Source organism: Cygnus atratus, chromosome 1 (genome assembly GCF_013377495.2).
Source record: "Cygnus atratus isolate AKBS03 ecotype Queensland, Australia chromosome 1, CAtr_DNAZoo_HiC_assembly, whole genome shotgun sequence".
Taxonomy (NCBI): Eukaryota; Metazoa; Chordata; class Aves; order Anseriformes; family Anatidae; genus Cygnus; species Cygnus atratus.
Genome location: NC_066362.1, coordinates 95,067,688 through 95,089,260, shown reverse-complemented (window position 1 = coordinate 95,089,260; position 21,573 = coordinate 95,067,688). Strand labels below are relative to the sequence as shown.

Genomic DNA, 21,573 nt, shown 5'->3' with positions numbered 1-21,573 from the left:
AGGACAAAAGGATAGCTCATGATCTTTACTCAAATCCATAACGCTGACCTTACTGGAATACATGCTTGCCCAGCTTTTTCAAGTAATCATTCCAAGAAACGCATGCCCACCGAGTCCCTACTCTAACAAAAAAAATCTTTCAATTACTTCCTGAGTTCTTTTAAACAGTATAATATAAAGCCAGTTGTAGCATCAGCATGCACTTTGTTCTATACATTCATCCTCTTTACACTGTATTCAAACCCTGGCTTTTGCACTTATCTTAGCGTTGTCATGCACCTCAAAAAAAAACAAATAGAGCCCTCAAATAGGAAGGATGACTCACTCAAAGTCATCCAGAACAGTTGTTCAAGGACCCTTTTCCCTCCCAGAAGAGGGGGGAGTCTTCAGCACTTTTATAGCCTAAGATAAACCAGAAGGAAATCCAGGCTTGCTTACCTTACCTGTATTCTGATAAAGTTTGAGATAAAAAGGAATTACTAAGGACAACGTTAAAAAAAAGTTACCAAGAGTTACATAGTCACACAAATGCAGCCAACAAGGAACTTGATCACTTCAGACGTTTTCAAATGGGAGAGGGAAGTGCCTTAAGACACCCCCACCTACCTAAAGTCTAATAATGAAGTCTAAAAATGATTTGCTCAAGTACCCTCACTGCAATGACGGGTATGCTTCCTTCATCTTCCTATGAAACTACCCTCCTCTGCAGGCCCTTATGCAAGGATACCTCAGAAGCTTTGTCACAAAACATCTGTCATAGTTCCAATCCATCTCACTTGTACAACTGCACTGAAAACCCAATGCTGATCAGAACCCAGTCCACAGCCTTGGAGATGAGCTCTGTATCTTGTAACATCAGCGTAAGACTTCATTTCTCACCAAATTAATCATATCCGAGTACAGCATACATATGACAGGAGATAGAACAAGCTTATTTTTCAGAAGAGATCCCCAGCTTCAAGAGAAACGGAGCATTCTTTACGCTGCAGGCAGATCTTTTGATAAGCAGATTTCAGCAGCCTGCAACAGAGATGGCTCCGAGTCCTCGGCTCCCGCTGCGCATTGCTCAGGCTCACCGTAATCGACATTTGTGACTGGACGTGCGGCTGATGCAGTATCGGTTCACAGTGTAGAAGTAATCGTGGTAGGGGACATCATGGGTCAGTACTTCAGCATCCACCTGATAAGACTGACCTTTCTGGCTCTGCTTATGCAGGATCTATGATGAAAAACAGAAAGGAGTAAGTGTATTCATGGTGTTTGATTTTTTTTTCCCCCTTCAGCCCCAATTCTTTAGGTTAGGCCACCCAATTCCAAGTGAAGTGGAGTAGGGAGAAAACCCGAACAACCATGAGAGAAGTCAGTTAAGAATGTCAAGTATAGTCAGGGTGGAGAAGAGATGACACCCCCAGCTAAAGCCAGTACAAGCAGAAGTAGTACACCACCCCCCTTCTCCACTGACATAGCAAGTACCAAACGCAAGACTGCCCACTGACGCATGACCACAGTTCTTTGAGAATGAGCTATGAGACCTTTCCCTAACCTGAACCACAGAACGGTTAAGGTTGGAAGAGACCTCTGGAGGTCATCTGGTCCAACCACCCTGCTCAAAAGCAGGGCCACCTAGAACAGGCTGCCCTAGACCATGTCCAGGCAGCTTTTGAAGATCTCCAAGGAAGACTCCACAACCTCTTCAGGCAGACTGTTCTAGTGCTCCGTCACTCTCACAATAAAAAAAAGTGTTTCCTGATGTTCAGAAGAAACACCTCTTGTGCCTGCTGCCTCTTGTCCTACCACCACTGAAAAGAGCCTGGCTCCATTCTCTTTCCATCCTCCCATCAGGTATTTATATACACATCAAGTGGATCCCCACCCCAAGCCTTCTCTTCTCCAGGCTGAAGAGTCCCAGCCCTCTCGGCCTTTCCTCATAGGAGAGATGCTCCTGCCCTTCATCTTTGTGGCCCTTCACTGAACTCTCTCCAAAAACGCCATTCCTCTCTTGTACTGGGGAGCCCAGAACTGGACACTGAAAGCAGATTACTGCATCTTTTCTGACCACCCCCCAGTTCATACACAAGGTCAATGCTACTCCCCACAGTCTGTGGGAGAACCTCACAGCCACCTGTAAAGGCCGATGAAGTCAGAGAAGCTTTCTGCATTTGCTCATTAATGGTGAAAGGGGCAGAAAGATACCCTTCAAGATGCTATATTTAAACTGCAGATCCACATTCAGCTCACTGAACTCTAATCCACGGTCAGATCTCTGACAAGACTGTAGAGCTCACCCCTTCCTTGCTTTAAAGGGCACCGAACAGACACACGTGCAGACAGTACCTGCTTTTCAGTTGCAGTTGTGAACTTCCCACAGAGAGGATTGTTAATTGTTACAGTGTACGTCAAAGTCCTCAGCTGATTGCCATTGGAATCTCTATTCCAAGGGGTCGATACAGCATCTAGATGACAAATTATACAAAATCTCACATGCAGATCATATGAAAGGCATCATCTCTGCCCCTTCGTATCTTAAAGCGCAATTTTAGAACAGCAATGGGGGGAGAGACAAAACTGTTTCCAAGTGGTTGTGTGCTTTTTGCATGAAAAGGGAAATTTTAGTTCACTGAATGAGCAAAGGTAAGGCAGTAAGTAGCTGAATCTAAGTCTACTGAAAGAGACTTGGGGACGCAGAGAAGATTAAGCAAATAAATGAAAATATACCATTTCCTATCTGCTTAAAGTTGAAAGGATTCATCTCGCATTATCAAATTGCTTTTGCCACTTTGCCTTCCAAGCTAACACTGAATAAATATTTCCCTTTTCAGCTTAGTTTTCTTACCTTATGATCTCAATGAATAAAGTTTACTCATCCAGAAAATTAAAGCCTGAGAGCGTCATTTAGGAGGATGCAGCAATTTCATCTATGCGCCAACTGTACAGACTTCACTATTTCTGGGACACAATGGAATTGGAAATACCTCACAGAATGCAACAATTTAGGCATTAAGGTGCAGTTTTGTTGTGCATTGAAATGAGGTTCTTACTCTGAAATGTGACTGATCTACAGAAACAGGCTAGCTCTTAATAGTGTATTTTATAGCAGAACTTGAGAGCTTCAAAATCCTTTTAAAGCAAGGAGAAACCTAAAATTCAAACTCGGCCCTATTTATCATTTCTCAGAGGTTGAAGTTTTCGGGGTAAGTTGCAACACAGACAGAAGGAAGAAGAGTACATTACCTACTATACTCCTGGAATTGAGAAACCTCTGCATGAAGTGAGAATTGGTGAAGAGGATTTCAAACATCTTGTCTGCAGTGATGTGGAAAACTCTGTTTATAAAAAGTCTCCCATAGAGATCATTCTCAGAGACAGTCTCCTTCACTGCTAAGGAAAGGCAGAGAGATTGGGTTAAAAAAATAAAAGGACTATTATAAAGTTTTTTTTTTTTAAATAGTACTAAGCTTTATTATATCATATCCTTCCCCAGCTTGCATCAGCAATTGTTTCTTACTCTCAGAAACTCAGAATTGACAGCAGCACATTAATCTGTAGTAAGGTGGTCTTTGGGAGCTGGGAACAAAGTCCAGAGGTGGTTTTTTAGCCCATCTCTCACTATTTCATTGGATAAGTCGATGAATCAACGTTACAAGATCGCACTGCTTGAGTTTTGCCTTCAGAATTCTACTGATCCTACAGGACACACTGGAGAAGACAGAGTCAGCACAATCCTCATTTAATGTGTGCCTATTATATGACATGTTCATAGCAAGCAGGACAGCGAGAGCATACTAGTTTTCTTTTTCACTTGTGGCTAGTACCAGAATTCTGCTTCTAACATCTGTACTGCTGGTACTGTCCACACTGAGACCAGGCACAGACCTTTCCTCAAACTGTTCCTTCCTCCATACCTATTGCAAGGAGAATGCAAGGAGTACCCTGCTCCATTTTGCAGCCCTGCAAAGGGCACCAGGATGCTTTATCATCCTCCCTATGTCAAACCACCAACAAGCACCCCAAAGGTGTTCTGTTGTCACAGCACTGAGCTTTATTTCTGCTGCTTGTTGGTTGCTGGCATGAGTCAGCTTTGTGGCTGTTACAGCCACTCTCTCAATAGATAAGGGACAGAATCATAATCCTAGAGGGACAGCCGTCTCCTGTGCCAACCCCAACTCTGCCTGCTCATGCTTTAGAAACAAGCCCATTCTAGGCTATTACCAAAAAAAAAAAGTACAAAAATCCTAAAAACCGAACCCCACACACCAAAACCAGGCAAAACGCCTGAAAACAAAGCTTGTGGAAGCAAGACAGAAGTCAGGACGCCTAACTTTTCAACTGATATAAATGAATTCTCAGAGCTATCAAAGGTCATTGCCAGCAACCAAAGCAAAGGTAGCTTGAATATCATGCTACAGTTCACAAACTGCCTGCAGGCGAAGGTTACAGCACTTAGAACATGATTTCATAGCAGTCAGTATTGATAAATGTAAGTGTAGCAACTAACCATAATAGAAGTCTGCAGTGAAACCCAGTTCTGACGCTGAGCGGCCTTCTCCTCCAGCACTGCTTCCAGACTGTTAGAAGTCCCCACTACACACATACACGTCTCCAAAAAAGTTTTGACCTAAGCAGACTTCAATACATGACCCCAAAGTGAAGCGTGACATCTTTATGCTTGCCCAAGAGATGGCCTTCCTGTGCTACGTTCTGCTTATACAATTGCAAGGTGGGACAGAAAGTCAGCACGTATTTTGCGAGGCGTATTTAACCAACCAACATGCAGTCATTATCTGCTAGAATACAGACTCGGCTGTGTTGAAACATTCTGCAGGAAGCTAGAAATTCAGGTTGGGTTTTCAGCTTACGTTCACCGTATTTCCTCTCGGAGCTGAGCCTAGTTCCATCAAAACTCAGTGAACCGTGAGCGACCTCAGCTAACAAGGCCTCAATGCCGCAGACCTCATCTCAAAACGCACTCCCCACTTCCCCTCTTTTGCTAAGAGAGGGAGGGGAAGCTTCAGGTGTTCTGATGCTGACATCCCCTTTGACTACTGGACATCAGCCAGCTTGTATGGAGCCAGGCAGCAGATAATTCAAAGCTCATGCATTATTACTTTAAGGTCTGGACCTTGCTACTGGAATATTTTACTCTTCAAACATGAAGTCTCTCCTCCTTGTACCAAGGCTCAAGTTCAACAGCAAGAGCATCCATGGATCTATAGTGTTTAATTTATAGACGATTTCCTGTTAGCTGATTTGCCTACACTTTTTCTATCTAGTTATAGCTCTATAAGGAGTAGTCAGTGAGCTGCCAAGTGCATGAAAGCATCTATTGAGAAGTGTTTTTAGTTACAGTCTCTCAGCTCTTGAAAAAATTGGTGTTATCGCAAGAGTATTTTCAGAAAACCCAAGCTGAAACTAGGCTGATATAATCAGGCTAATCAGCTAATTTAGATACTCCTGTTTAAACAGCTATTTTATCTGAAATGTTTCCAGGCTTTCTGAAAGAGGCCTGGAAAACACATGTATGAAAGCCTCTGAATTCCACACCTGCAGGAGCCAGTCACTGCATATACCAAGAGCTTGACAAGCTTTAAGTCACTTCCATCTGGGCTTCTCAGGGTTTATCTGCAGGAATCCCACGTGAAGCAGTGAGCACCAACAGCAGAATAGCAAGAATAAGTGTAGAGATTACACACTTGCAGTTTGGACAGAACAAAGCTTGAAACACTTGTCTTTGTTACAAATATACCTATCTGTCTACTCTTTTTTTGGTTTAATTAAGAGCTAGGTAGGCTTACCTGTATGAGTTATTACAATTCAAGAGCAACATGGAGCATTTTCTACCTAGAACTAGCTTAGAAATACTGTTTATGAAAAAATGTTTTTATTCCCATGCAGATATCAGTCCTTTACTCTTTATCCTTACTCTTTATCCTTAACTCTTAACGCTGTTCTAACCCCTTAGCAGTATGTAATTATCAGCTGCTAACTCGCTCAGCCTGAAAACATTTATAGATGAATTGGAGTAACTGTCTGATAAGAGAACATGAAATCACTCTGATTTTAGGTTAGGATCCCTAGGGACCCAAAAACCCCAAGCAAACATTACTGTGAGTGTCCTGGTTCTGCAAGAAGACAGCAAGTCTGCTCCCTCCCCCACTGCTGCCTTGCACTTCGTAAGGTCATTTTCACTGTACGGCAAGCTGTGAAATACTGTTTGCATATAACACCATTAGGCACCAGTGATTGCAGATGTTTGAAACCATTTGCAGTGCAAGACAAAAAAACTGGAGGGGGTGCAGAGGAGGCAAAGAGATACTGTTCCTCCAATTCCTGTTAACGACCAGCAGCTTGTGAAGCTAAACACATACCACAAGCAAAAAAAAAAAGGTAAACCAGTAAGAACAGAGGCTATCAAACAGGTTTCTAAGACAGCTGATTCTTCCACTCCACAGAGCTGGGAGAGGATGAGGAGATAAATGTACGTACAGAACTCATGGCGCTGTTTGGGATTTCTATGTCACTGGGGATGGAGGGGGAAAAAGAACTGCACGCTGTAAATAATGCACAGATCAGAGACTTAAAACAGATGCACCTGAAATCAAGTCGTTAAAACTAATTCCTAGAGGGAATATGTTCCAGCCACCATCTATTTAAAGACCGCATCAGCAATAGTAACCATTATCAAAGAACTCTCCTATACTTTAAAAGGCTAAGTACCAAGTTACCTTGGGGGAAGTACTGAAAAATACTGTGACAGTGCCATCTTTTTCCTGATCACAAGAAAAGCTTAAGCCTTTTAGATAACTCACAACAGATATTCCTTCAAATCCCAAAGCAACAGATTATTGGCAGCCATACATTTAACAGAGTATGCGCTTCAAATATTGTGATTATGTCAGCACGGTAACAGGGCTAAGGGATGCTCTTCTGTACATGCACCGTATATCCAGAATTTCACCTCTTGAAAAAAAAAAAGCAGGCTGAACTCATTTCAACCCCTCCACATCCTATATCCCTATCGGCAAAAAAAGCCACACCACCACTGTACCCACCTCACAGCATTTGAGTACAAGCAGTTATGTTCTCCTGCAAACCACACATTTAGGGTGGTTATTAATGCACACAGAAACACCACAGTAAGTCAAATTATGCAAGGAGATCAGGAATTACAAGGTCCCCATACACAGTAAAGCTTTCTAACAGTGTTTTCCAATATCCTACTTCTCCCTTCTTTCTTTGAGGCATTTCATGCTGCTGAGTATTATAGTTGCATACAGAAACCGTACATCCAACACAGTCAGTCCTTTGAGGAAACTCAGAATCTGATGCTTCTATATTGGGAGCACATTCTGTACTTGAGCTAAAATTTGTTTTCTGAAATTTATCATTGAGACTGCAGATATTAACTTCTATCTCAGCCAAGAGTTTGTCACGGCCCAAGATTTATACTCCAGTTTATGAAACCAAACTAAAATACCAAAATACAGGTCATTGAGCCAGTGGTGTGTGGTGAGAGACCCCCCCTCCCCCAGTTTGCAATGTGAAAATCATGAAGGACAAGGAGTTGCCAAGGCTCTGACATTCCAGCTTTTGGTGTCAGGTGGACGTGAAGTTGGAGAACAAGTCTTGAGCTTGCCCCCTCACCTTATTTGCCAGAACACCTCCGTGGGCAGCCTGAGCATGAGCCAGAGGACACGAGAGATTAATTGCATGGGTAACCCTTTGCTGTGGGAGAAAGCTAATTTCATCTGAATGAAGAAGCTCACCTTGTAAGAGTGTGGGGCAACTGCAATAGAAAACAGACAGAAACAGAAGAAAAGAATTCTAAGCATGAGGAGAGTAATCTGTGAGAAAAGATTAATGTTGTGGGACTAGAAAATCCTGCTCCGAATAAAAGAGACTCATCTTGGGGGAGGGAGGAGAAATAGGAAGAGCAGCATGAATTCAGTCCTCTTTTAAAGGGACATCTCCAGTTTAATATGCTTTGTTCGCTGAATATCACCAGCACAGGCATGACAGCTGGTATTTGCCTTTATCATTTAGGCAAACAGGCCTATTTTCAACCCATTTCATTGGATACTTTCACCATTTAAAAATCCATGGGTATCCAAAATATCTAAAACTGTCTTCTGCTTTAAGAGATTGAGTCAACAATGTGTAAAAGCTTGTTCAATGCATAGGGGCATAACCAGCAACATGTTCAAATATGTAGACTCCCAAAAATGATACAGCTTGACATCCATCAAGCTGAATCCCAACACCAACAAACAGAAGCAGTGCTGGGGAGCAAAGAGAAAGGTAACCGAAATATAAAGTATATCCTCAGGCAAAGATCGCGCCTTGCAGATGGCCAGATCAATCCACAACTTTGAAAGCTTTCCGCACTCCAGTGATCCCAACTTAACAGCATCTGCACACACCTTCGATTGCCAATTCTGACTGAAAAGATGATACACAAAGTCTCTCAGCCAGATTAAGAACCGGCCTCAAATTGATCTGTTCTATTCCTGACAACAGGCAATGAAAGCAAGTTCTCTCTTTGCATATGAAAGAAAAATAGCGGTGTGTTCAGAAGTAGCTGCCCAGTTGTGTTTTCTGTCCTTCATTTGCATGCCACTAGAGACTTTGAAACCAATTCAGGTTATGTGTGCTTTGTTTTAAAGGTGTTCACAGAGCCCAAGATGGGGATATTCAACAGAACATCCACCACAGCTTCCGTGAAATGTTTGTGAAACTATGGGTTTTTGCACAGAAGAGCTCCCCACGATATGGGAAGAGCTCATATTAGAGGGGGAACTTGTCAAGAGCCTCTGTGGGACCAAAGAACAAGCACCCAGTGAAATTTGCACATATGTTACTGCCATCCAGTCTGGGTGCAAGGCATGCTCTGGGCCTTACTCTCTGCCCAGGACATAGCAAAAACAGTCATACCAAAACCACTATGAAACACACAGCCATACTTTTCTCTCCTAGGACAAAAAGAGGAAAGGAAGCATGCAATTGCCAAGTTACAAGTGCTACATTGCTGTGGTATCCAAGCTCCTGCTAGCCTGGTACTAGATAACGAGGTATAAGTGAAGAGGATGATGTGTTGGGATCCATTAAGATACTAGCTTTGTTGGTATGCAATGAAAATATGGTGTGATCTACTCTAAGATGTATTTAAGGTTGTTCATCTTCAGACAAGATTCAGAATATGCAGTACACACTCCTGAAAGCTGGGAAGTTGTCTTGTCTGGACTTTCAACAAGTTCTTTGCCATCAGTAACACTGAAGCCCCTATGCATCAAGAAAGAAATGCAAGGGGGTGGGAGGGGGGTAATTAAAAGAACAGCCTGAAGTGTTTCCCCTCAGTTCCCAACAAGTGAAAACAAATGAAAAAAACATCTGAAATACCTATGAGAACATGGAAAGTGAACACCACGTTGTCAAGAATTTTTTTCTAGTTTAAGATTTTTTCCAGAAACTAAGATACAAAGATGTTTTTGCTGCAACTCTGGGGAACGAACAAGTAAACAAATTTCACAAAATCAGGAAGTTTTCTAACTTACTCCACCAGGTGAGAAGGATCAAAAGAGTACAATAGTAGGGTTGTCTTACTGCTTCTAAGTGTTAAAAGATTTACCTTCTTCACTGTCTGAGGCACTGCTCTTCTCTGGAAGATTTTCATTCTCATTCAGATCCAAAGACTTTTCTAAAGATCTGCTCCTGACTAGCTTAACAGATTTTCTTTCTGAAGATGGAAGGGGGCTCTTCTTTATTTGCGTCTCAGTCGGGGACTCTTCTACCTGAAACAATCAATAGGAAAAAAAAATTATCAGTAAACACACAACATTTTAAAAAAGTTACTTGCAAAGAAAAAAATTCAGAAAGGAAGCCACAAATTCTACCTGCTCAGTTACCCCACAGTCAAGTATTAATTTCCTCCCTTGTTCCCCTATACCAGCAAGCCTCCTTTCTTCTTTATCTCAGACTTCACTTTGCCCTAGTAGCAAGGGACAAACTTATCTGGTCCATCTTACCAAGAGCTGCCTAAAAGGGGCAGTTTGTTCCCTACCCAGTCCCTTCGCATCCACCTGCATACCTTGGTCCCCTTCCCTGTATCCATGCTAGCTTTTATAAATTCATTAACTTAATATGATTGTTTACTTTTTATTGGTCAGGTTGGTTTTTTTTTTTTTTTGGCAATTTAGGAAGGGGTCCCACAATCCTTCGGGGAAGCACAATGAAGTAGACAGGACCTCCCTTCTTCACCACGATTAGATCATCATAATTAGATATCTGAAGAGTGTGTTCTTACTTTGTAGGGCTCCAGTACCCTTTGATAAAGGGAAAATTTAAAATAGTGTCTACAGCCATCCTACCTATCAAATGTTTTTTCTCCAAAACAAAGGAATGGAATACCATTTGCCATCTGTAATACACAAGCAGAGCATCCCCCACAGCACCAGTCACTGAATCAATGCAGCTCTGAACCCTTAACTATAGCGACTGGGGGCTAAGCCTACCAAAACGCATCATTGAGCGCTTCAAGAAGTAATTGCTGGCAAAACCACATGTACAAGGTTTGTACATCTCAGAGTGCCACCCAAAAAGCCTGGCTATGAGCCAGAGTCTTCATCCTAAGCTTCCCTTCAAAGCTCCCATCGCCTCCAGTGGAACAGCTGGCATCAAGAATAGCACAGCCCCCACAGGCAGCAGCACGTGGACTGTGATAAACAAGATCAGGTCCTCCTCAAGTGAGTAGCTCCAATTCATCTGCAACACCATCATCCCTAAAGATTATTCAGCACTGACTAAATAAAACAAGAGCATCCGCTGCTTGAATAGTCATCATGTACTTCCTGTACTACTTGGCTTTTTCCAAAATAAAGACCATTTACCATTTTGTGCAACCGAGGGCCACTAGCAGAAGGTGGGTGGCTGGAGAATAGAGATAGGCATGAATTCAACTGCAGTAGAAGCGAGCAAAAATGTCCCCTCAAGGTCAAAAAAAAAAGGAATACTGCATCAGCAAAGCAGATCAATTAACAAATGTGTGCCTACTGAAAGGAGCTACTATGCCTGAAGTTATACTCAGGCACACAACAGGAACATTTCAATGTCAAAACTTTCTACCAGTACAGAGAGAAAGCTGAAGGGAGCTAGGAGTGGCAAAACATTTACCTAGAAATTGACACAGATCTATAAAGAAGTCCTTTATGATGTCAAGGAAGAAATTCATGCTGATGCCTTTGGAATATCTGTGATCAAACTTTTTTCCGTTTCTGTATTTTTTTTAATTATTATTATTTTTACACTAAAGATTACTGATTTTAAGATCTGCCAACTAGAATTAAATAGAGCATTTCTTCCTTACGCACGTTTGCCTCATGAGCCAGTCCAGTACTGCTAAGCTCTGTGCCAACGCATTTTAGTTTTTAACCTGTGAACAGAGGGCTCCAAAACATGGAAACTTTACAGAGCCTTCCAAGGAAGAGTAGAAAGAGGACAGTGGTTTCCATACAGAGGTGACCTGCACTTGGAGAAGCAGACAAGCCATAAGTGGTGCTACACACCCACTTTCTTTAATTATGAACAGCTAGCCATTGACAATCCTTTTTCCAAGACAGTCCAAGAACTGCGAGCCAACCCCTCCATTAGTTTTGATCTCTTTTTGAAAGAGCTTTTGGAGTTCCCTTGCCTGTCAGAGCACAAAGGGAAGAGTTAAGCCTCTTTCCCTCCAGCCTTTGGAAGGCAATTGTGTTGTGCGTCATCAGTGCAATCATTTTTGATAAAAGCTTTTTAAGCACTACCATCCCATCTCCTCCTATTGCCCCTGTGCTTCTGCAACATGCGCAGTAATCCAGAGGTATGGAGTGTCAACATTCTTAAGAAACACCAAATGACACATACAGCTGAACACAACCAGTATGTGTTTTAGCTACAGTAAAATCATAAACTAAACAGATTTATCGAGACTGACATTTTACATCACAATTAGAGAACTTTTTAAAAGCAGGCAAGCCAAGGGAGAATCCTAGCACTTTTCCCTGCTTACCGATCCCATCCCTAGGCATTCCTGCTTACCAACATGCCCAATTAGATTTAGCACCTACAAGAGAGATCTCTGGGAGTGACACCCAGTAGGCAAACAAAGCACTTTTCCAAACAGAGCGGTTATTTTAAGAGGGCTTGTACTTGTGCAAACAAGACTCAAGCAAGTCCAAATCACAGCTACCTGGGTAGATTTTACTTATCCTAAAGAGCCCAAAGTCCAGCAGCATCCACAATCTTCCCAACAGCTCTTCAAACAGGGGACAACAGTCCCCTACAGCTCTTCAAAAAACTTGTCTTATAGTCCTAGGATTTCCGTGAGGGATACCCACCACCCTAATAACTGAGCTTTTAACATCTGACAAATACCAGTATTGTTTGATGGATATGAGTCTCTAGACATTAAGTTAGATTTCCACAAAACCTCTTTAAAGCCTACTTAACCTGCAGATCAGTTTTAGCAAGCCAGAATAACTACCATATGAAAGTAAGGATTACTAAAGCATCTTTTTCTCCTCCTCAATTTTGTCAAAGCAGAAACAGCAATTAAATTCCCAATCTGAGTAAAGCAAAACGCTTTGGTGCTCTGTTTGCTTTTCCCAGATCTTTCCCTTGGGGTACCTATTAACTAAGAGATAATGTCCGTAACCTTTCAGGACTACAACTGCACATAGGAGCCACAGGAACTGTGCTAAATGCTGTGCACACCTCAAACACCACTACTAACGTGCTTGCCCTTGTGGACAGCCAGTCACATTCACAAATTCATTCAACACCATGAATGAAACACCCATGCCTGTACAGTTTTATTAACATGAGGGATTAGGGGAATACTCACCCTTCCAAGGGTGCTTTCTCCCCTCCATTTCTGAAACATTTCTCGACATTTAATTTAGGGGATGTGCAGGGGGAAGGAAGGTTTCAGTCATTCACAGCAACAGACCAACTGATCTCCAAAAATGTACACGATGTACATGAGGATATTATTATCTTCATGTACAAGATATCTTTATGAGGAGATCTATATCTATGTTTTTAAGAATGCACACGAAAGCATTTCTTTCACAAAGCACTTATATAAAAATGCACGGGGTCTATAGGAAGGTGGATAAACAGTTTTATTTTTTACAGCTGGGAAGATCAAGACCGAAACCTCAGCATTCTGGCCAGATTTGCAGTGAATTAGCAACAGGATGCTGCTGAAAGTCACGCCAACATCTTATACAAATATTTGTTTCCCGAAGATATTCCTGAGATCTGACAATATTCTTATCCAATTTCTGATGTGAAAGCCTTTTAGACTATTGTGAACTTCCGGTGAATTTTAGAAGTTACAACACCATGCATTCTTACGCTTACAGATATGCAAGTTAAGTATATATGCTTATCAGTTACAAATAGCAAGAAGGTCAACACTTACTCCTGACAGTGCATGTCTGCTGAGTGACTCTCCTTCTGTCTGAAGTGTGGGTTCCCGAACTAAACCAATTGTTTTAGGTAGTTTGTCATCCCTTTCTCCAGGTTCATCATAAACGCTGGATCTGTCCAAAGGAAAAAGGAAGATATCTTTGGAGCTGTAAAAGCTGAGAAAATCTGAGAAAGCTTTTCATGTGTGATTTTTGCTCTCAAACCATGGCTGTTCAGCTAAAAAATTAAAAACATTAAAAACTACCAACTTATTCCTCCATCTTATTAATCTCTCAAGCCATGTTCCTCACCCTAACCACCAAAAAATCCAGCTTCTGCCTGTTAGGTTAACAAAACTGAGCACCAGTGAATTAGAGAAAGTGAGCACTGTGAGAAAATGGGAAACAGAAGTAGCTTGTACCAAATTTAGGAAGAAAATGTCTGAAGAAAGTTTGAGGTAAGATCTTTCCTGCATCCCTTATTCCTGAGATGCAAAGTACTGCATTTTTTACAGGTAGAAAACCATGAAGTATTTAATGAGACATCTTCTGAAGCTTGCAGTGAATTTACTTCTTTTCCCCCCAACAAACATGCTGAGATAATGCAGGATTGAAAAGGAGATGCAAGTTACACTGTTCAGTTTTAGAGAGCCACGCTTACTTACATACAGATACAAAACTAAAGCCCTGTTATTAGAATTACACTGACTGTTCATAAGTTAATTCATATTTGTTCTGAGAAATCAACAAAACAGATCAAAAAACAATCTAGTTATCTTCTTCTAGCTTCGTAATTCAAGCTGAACATCATACAAAAACAAGCTAAGACCTCAGACGTCAGAAGAACAAAGCAAAGCAAGTGTTTTAGTCTCCATGGAGGAAAGAAAAAGCATTGAAATATCTGATATAGCTCCATTCCATTCAGCCCTTCCGTATTGTTTAAGGGCATATAGGTCCTGACTAAGTATTACTAGGAAAAAAGTTGACATTTAAGCTATCCTGCCCTCCCCCCAAGCAGATCCAAGGACAGCAAGGTCTTCCTATCTGCCTCCCCTAAGGGGCCTCAGCTGTGCTCCTACTATTTTAAACAATGAGCACAATTAAGTTTTTATGCAGTTCAGTTTATGCAGTTCAGGTCTTTACTATAAGTTTATCCCTTCCAGTAAGGCTACAGAAGCAATTCGGAAAAACAAAGAGGACATTGCTTTTCCATGAGTCTTTCAATAAGCTTTAGAGCCTCCTCTTACCGAGACTGCCCATTGTCCTCAGACGATGAGTGGAAGCTCTCCATCTCCTCAGTGTTCAGGCCCAGCTCAGAGCCATAGCTCTGGTGCACCAGCTGCCAGAATTCCTGCTTGGTCAGCCTCTGAAAGAAAGCAAACTAGTCAAGAACTACGGTACGGGGCAGCAAGGCACGGTAGGTAAAACAGTAAGAAGTTTGAATTACGCCACAGCCTTTAACCTCACTTCTGACAAGGTCTGAAAGCATTTAGGTATCGCATTTCAAGATTGGATTTCAGCATTTTGGGGAACTGTACTCCCGTCTACTCCATGTTCCCAACCCACCACTGTTCAACCAGTAACACTAGACATCAAAAAAACCTGGTATTTCAAGAAAAAAAAAAAACAAACTTGTAGCTACTACTTGCTTCTTCGTTTATCACCAATGTTTTCACAGGTACCTCAAGGCAGCTCCCTCTTGAATTTCACAGGATACGGCACACGACCAACAGCCAGCCAGAGGCTGCCTCTTTGGTCCCGGACAAGCTGTTTAATAGATAACACGCCTGTTTCCTCAGGATGCTCAGACCACTTTACCAGCGGTAAAAGGCTAACATTTCAGTCACTACAAGCAGCAGTATCTAGGTGTGCCGGCAGCCCATCTCGCCAAGGTGGGACACTGCCACAACCCCCCTTTAACACTTCCAGAGCAAAAGCAACTATTTTACTTCACCTGACCCACAGCTAGCTCTTCTCTTTCCCCGTAAGCTGCCTACCCTGCTGCACGACTTCCTGCAGCTACTGGGATCTATTTGGGCTCTCTCTGATCATCAGGAAAATTAGGGAAGTGACGGCACTACGACAAACTCCAACTGGCAAAGTAAGCAACAGGTTTCAAAGTCCACTTTTCCTGGCAGGAAAGGGCTAAAACAAAAGTATAAAGAAAGGAAAGGAAAGGAGGTAATGAGGTTTGGAGATTTAGCAAAAAAGACGACAGGCATCACACCAGAAAACGCGCCTGAGCCACGATCCATATTGATCGAGGGAACAGCAGCCTGCCAGTCAGGCAGTAACACAAGTCCTGCTTACTGTTTGCATGAGCCGATCGCTCCAAGCAGCCGTGCATTATTGAAAGCCCTTTCCGAGGATCCTCCCCGCCTACCGGCTCCCTCCACCCGCGGCCCTTTCCACAGCACCGCGGCTCCTGCCAGCCCCAAGCCGGCCGGCCAGTCTCACCTACACACACCGCCCCGCCGGCTCCTCCCGCCTGGCCCGGCCCCAGCCCCGGTCGCGGCCCCGGTCCCTCGTCCCGGCTCCTCCCCGCCGCTCCCGGGACACCGGGCCCGGCCCCACGGCCGCCGGGGGCAGCCCCGGGGAGCTCATGGCGGGCCCGCCGCGCCCCGCCAGGCCCCGGCCCCCTCACGCCCTGCTCCCCTCGGCCTCAAGCAGAGCGACAAAACTGCGTGTTTGGGGAACCAATAAAGCTGTTTCCTGTAGGTTTCTGAAGACAAACTTACTAGCTGCCGGGTCTAGAAACAACAGGCTTCTCGCACTCTGCTCGATTATTATATATTGAGCATGGCTGGGTGTAGTAGGGTCACAGCCCGACCCCAGAACACCTTACTCTGTTGTGTCAGATTAGTTCTGGTTTGAGAGGCTCTGAAGCTTGACCCTAAACCTGGAGTGCTTTGCCCACTCGAGGTGATGGTCTATGCCAGATTATTCCTCAGTTCTTTATAAAAAGTAAGGCAACAAGAAGCAGCTAGGATAGTTTTCTCCTTTCATCCTGGAGCATAAAATACCAATACTTTGCTTCACGCTACTTGAACTGGCAGCATGGAACAAGCAATACTACAAAATACCATTGGCAGAAGCAAAGCTGCTGATTTTTACCCCCATGGACAGACCAAGACAAGACAGTCCATGCAGGTTTACTCCAGAGACACCCCAAATACAAATGCACACTCTCCCACCAAGGAACTTTAACATGGAATTTTGTCTGACTGCTCAATCACAGATTAGTGGAGGCTAACAGTGAAATCCCCCTCTTACTGACTGACCACAAAGGTCAGAATCGACCCTGAGCCCTGTTTCACCTCTAAAACAACCCTTTTTGCACACAAAGGTGCAAAGCATCTCTCACAACTTTGCGCTAGAAGTTGGCATGGATGGCAGATTTGCTGCCCCAGTAGATTTTTGCCACAAGAACCTCTCAGCTCAGCAAAAACTCTGGTCCCTTTTCACATGTCTGGACTTACCTGCTACATCATCTCTGGAGATTGGTGCAAATCTCTACCCAGCAATGCATAAGAACAATAAGAAAATAAATCCAGCTCCAAGGAAAAGGACTCAAGGGAATTGAAGCCGATTAAGTTAAGATCTTGTTCCATTAGAAATAAGAAACACTGTTTGTTTAGGATTTGAATGACCTGCCTAATTAGATTTTAATTTTTTCCTTCTCCCTCAAACTAAGGGATATTTGACACCCATGAACTTTAGGAAAACAAAGCAATAGTATACATGCCATTGCTCTTACCATCATTAATAGCCATTAGTAATGTTGCTTTACCAATCTGGAAAGCCTCTTGCAAAACAGGAATTCTGGCTGATTTTATAAACTGATACATTATTGAAAGCCTCAGTGGATGTGGAAGCAGCTATCTGTTTTATCGAGGTCGGTGTCATGTCTCTTCCAGACCTACATTAATGATTCCTTATTTTCCATGATGCTTCTTCAAGCAGGAGCATTTAAAAAACAATGGCAAGCTAGAATAAAAACTGGGTTCCCCCTCCCCCCCCCCAAAAGAGAAATCTTCACAAGGACATTTCAAAAAGAAATCCTAAGAAGGGACCATCGTAGGAGGAAGGTACCCACTGATTCCCACCTGAAGGGCATCAAGTGCAGAGTATTGTACTCTGAGCAAAGTTTGAAGGAGACGCGATGAGCTAGGTAATTCCAGCTCAACTAAGATGACCTGGAATCCTTACAACAACAGTGACACAGACTTGGAGGACAGCATCTTGATGGCCTAACTAAGCTCAGGCATGGAATAGCACTTACTGCTTCTCCTACACAATGCATGGCAAACAGCAAGTAATTTTCTATTAGAAAGGCAGACTTTACAGAAGGCTACTTGTTCAACTGTCTATGACAGGTGATACTTTACAATGCAGAATGGCCACAAGATGGAGATCTGAGAAAGAGCACGCTGACCCTACTGAAGTTCTGCAAGGGGTAAAAGCTTAGTGCATCTCAGGTAAAGCATGTAGGTCACTCTTCAGAAGCAAGATCTCGTAACACAAACTCAAAGCCCAGGAAGAGGCCATAATCAGTGACTGAATGTGACCTCTGCACAAACATGATTTGAAGCACATACTTCTCCAATCCCCTGGATCCAAATCCTGCAATTCTGGGATTATCTACCATCAGGTGGCGCAAACCAATACTGTGATGGCTGCATTCAGAGTTTACTCCTGACAAGACCTGAATAACTATTTCATAATTTAACAGCTGCATGTCAATGCCTAGTCTAGTAGACATACTCCAGAGAATAACTAAATTATCCAGTCTTTAAAATATTTAACTGCTAGCAGAAGAAACATCAAAACCAGCTCCTTTTGGAATTGGTTCCAGAGAGATTCAGTATGTTGTCACAAACCTCACAAATTCTGATGGGATCCCTTTGGCCACTGGATCCCAGAAACACCACGCTTCACACACTCACAGCACTGTATACCATGACAGAGCTTCAGAAGTTATCAGATACCTTTCAAATGTATGCTGTCCCTTGCCTTGAGGGTGTTGGGGTTTGCATGTGGAAGCTGGGAGAAGCAGCAAGACTACTTGGATGCATTACCAGCTTTCTTTTAGCAACAGGTCAGGGAACAGCTGTCATTGTAGTGTAACCGGTGGATCCAATTCCAGAAACGTCAGCTTCTCCCCACATCCCCTCTATAACTTGATCCAGTTTGGATAAGCAGTAAAGATTTGCTGTAAACAGATTAATTTTGCCTTAATTGGCACTCTCCTTGATTTTCAGTTTGTTTTTTTTTTTTTTTTTCCTATAAAAAGCATCTTTGGTTTGAATTTTAAGGCAGCCCAGAAATGTCTGTGGCAACCACATATAAGTATCACAACAGCTTTAAGCCTTTGGGGACCACCGCACTACAGAGTTATATATGGATATTTCAGTGTTCAATTGCAAATGTGTTGGAATTTTTAAACAACAGGAGCCATAAACAGGAGGGAATTGGTTTACAAAAATTGCATTAGTTACATTGATGTTCTGCAAAAGAAAGTGTCAGCGTATTTTTAGAAAGAAGATTAGCTTAAGTGCCCACAAATTGCAATATACATCAAGCTAACTAGCAGAGTTGCCAAGATACACTTTTATATCATTCAGCCTGCCTTTGTTGCATTTATTCAAGGTCAAGGGAATTGTAATGAGTTGGTTGGCAAAGGTTCTGCTAACTTATCTGAGAAGGTGACTTTTCGTTTTTTCCTTACAAAGGAGAAAAGCTTTCCCTGAAAAAAGTCTCTTGCTGTTTTGGTCACAAATTAGCCACAGAAAATGTGAAACAAATGCATGCCAACATCTGCTTAAGTTGGTAGTTAACAGAATCATGCAACCTGTCTTCAAAGACAAAATGCTCCATCAACAGCAAAATTGTAGATGGCAGTATAAAGAATGGGAGGATACAAAGTTTATTTGTAATCTAAAGTACAAAGAGGCAAAGGTGAACACCAGATTAGCATTCTGTGTCAGGAAGGAAAAGTTAACTTCTTAAGCAAAGTCTCTCATCCTCTAAAGACATATCTACATACGTTAGAAAAAGATTATTTTGTTACTTAACCCCAGGTACCAGCACTTACAAGCTTACCTTATCCAACAACACATTCTGCCATAAGCGGAAGATACTGAGGTAGCTTCTGTCTCTTGCACTGAATGATGTGAAGAAAAACTGCAGAAGAAAACAAAAGATAAAAAACCCTCACTTGTGGGTATTTTTAAGAAAGCCAGAATGTTTCCTTAAACCTTAAATATCCTAAGGTTTTTGCCAATGGCATGTTCCTCTCACATTCCTCACACTCCACACTTTTTAATCACTTCTAAAAAGCAAGTTAGTTCCCCAATATCCACAGAGTATAAAGACCCTTGCTCTTTCTGTGCACCCAATTGCAATCATTTGTACCTTTTGCGTAAAGAAAGGGCTGCCCCTCAACTACATACACAGTTAAACCTTTCTCCCACTTCCAAATGCGGGGTGGAACAAATCGGAGACACACATGCCTATTTCTTACAGGTCACAGCCCTTTCCATCCTAACTCTACATACTCCTTTCATTATTTTTTTCATGAGATATGAAATTACAATAATCAAAACAGGAGATCAAATTAGTTCCATCATCTGTAGTTTTAAAATCTGTCCCATTTGAAAGTCTGTTTACCAATGAAAGAAATATCTTCCTTAATGAAGGAAGTTAGTATTTTTAGAAGAAATTGAGGGAGCAGCCAAATATGAAGCAACAGGAAATGTCAACACCTTCACAGACAACAGCTCCAGATTTACCATGGATAACTATAACTACTCTCTGTACCCAGCAAAGAATTATTCTTATTTTCAAGGCATTGACATAAGAGATACCATGAAGTACATTGCACTTAAGAGCATTCTGAATCATGCTTTTCAGCTTTCCCTAAACGCGCCCCCAAGAAAACTACACTTCCCAACGTATAAAATTGGGTGGTTTATGGGTAGATTTCTCCATGACTCAAAACCTGTGGTAACGGTTGTTTTGCTTTCAGCAATTTTCTTCTGGGACACTTAAATCCAATAAGAACACAGATCTCTAGTTCAAAGACACATTTTGAATTTGTGTCCTAAACTTCTAGTTTTTAAGCAGATTTCCTTTGAGAATCAGTACGACAAAAACCCCCTTCAGGTTACTGCATCAACACTAGTTTGATTGCAGACTCCACTACTAAAGTTGAATTATCAAGCCAATGTGCACAGGGACCAAACTACCAAGTCCATTGTCTAGTCCTAGTCATATTTAAAGATTTGACAGTGAAAGTTACTTATTCAAATGAAAAACTACAAGCGCTCTGTTCTGGAAATTATCACTTAAAAGAAGAGTGTATTTAAATACACATTTTCACCTTCTCTCCCTTTGTTGCTATCTGTATAGCATTTGGAATGAGTCGAGCAGTCTTCTCCTTTGTCATGAAAGTGATATCCTTCAAGGCAATAGAAATCTAAGAAGAAAAGGGGTTTAATAATTATTATTTTTTAGGTTTAACTGTTATTTTAATTTACAGAGTCAGAGAATTTGCAAGAGGAACTCAAACTAACCCCAAGCACTTGGATGAAATACAGATGAGATTATGGAGGCAACTGCTGTCTTCATTTGCTAACTTTAACAGTAAGCATTCCAAAGTAGAAGCAAGTTAGGAAGATTTAAGAGCATTTCCCTCTTATTTCATACTAGGACTTGGGAAGCAAGTAGTTTTCTTTTCTTCCACCTCTCCAGCAGCACTCCAGGATCAAGGGCACAACCCTAACCACATACAAACCACACAGACTTCAAAACCAATCTCAGTCAGTATGTCATACAGGGAAGGAATAGATCAAATAACAGACCATCTTGTCTCTGTTATCTTGCAAAAAGTTTGTAGTCTAGTCCATTTGCACAGAGGTTTATCTGCAGTCACGACACTGGAAATCTTCCTACTTGTGTGCATTTGCCTTATGTATTAGTACTTGAAATGCTTCCATTTAAAAGAGTGTGGCAACAAACATTTATACTTTGACCAGCCTTCCCTTGAAGGTAAGATTGTGCTGCTGTTCAGTTTAGATAAAGGAAGAACACACAGCTGGATCTTGCTTTCTCCTGTGTGTGCAGAAGGCCTTCT

General features: G+C 42.1%; 1 protein-coding gene across 5 annotated transcripts in view; it reads right to left on the bottom strand.

Annotated features, from left to right (window-relative positions):
* The window catches only part of GRAMD1C (GRAM domain containing 1C), a 49,340-nt gene that overhangs the window by 6,000 nt on the left and 21,767 nt on the right, over nucleotides 1-21,573 (bottom strand). For 4 of the 5 annotated variants that reach the window (XM_035540447.2, XM_035540451.2, XM_035540452.2 and 1 more), the window contains 8 exons: nucleotides 20,821-20,916; nucleotides 19,542-19,622; nucleotides 14,687-14,805; nucleotides 13,454-13,574; nucleotides 9,623-9,785; nucleotides 3,232-3,378; nucleotides 2,335-2,453; nucleotides 1,077-1,219 (listed from right to left, as the gene is read on the bottom strand). In XM_035540447.2, coding sequence (XP_035396340.1) covers nucleotides 1,077-1,219; nucleotides 2,335-2,453; nucleotides 3,232-3,378; nucleotides 9,623-9,785; nucleotides 13,454-13,574; nucleotides 14,687-14,805; nucleotides 19,542-19,622; nucleotides 20,821-20,916 — 989 coding nt within the window. The remainder of the gene's footprint in view (nucleotides 1-1,076; nucleotides 1,220-2,334; nucleotides 2,454-3,231; nucleotides 3,379-9,622; nucleotides 9,786-13,453; nucleotides 13,575-14,686; nucleotides 14,806-19,541; nucleotides 19,623-20,820; nucleotides 20,917-21,573) is intronic. The other variant, XM_035540448.2, reaches the window with a different exon arrangement.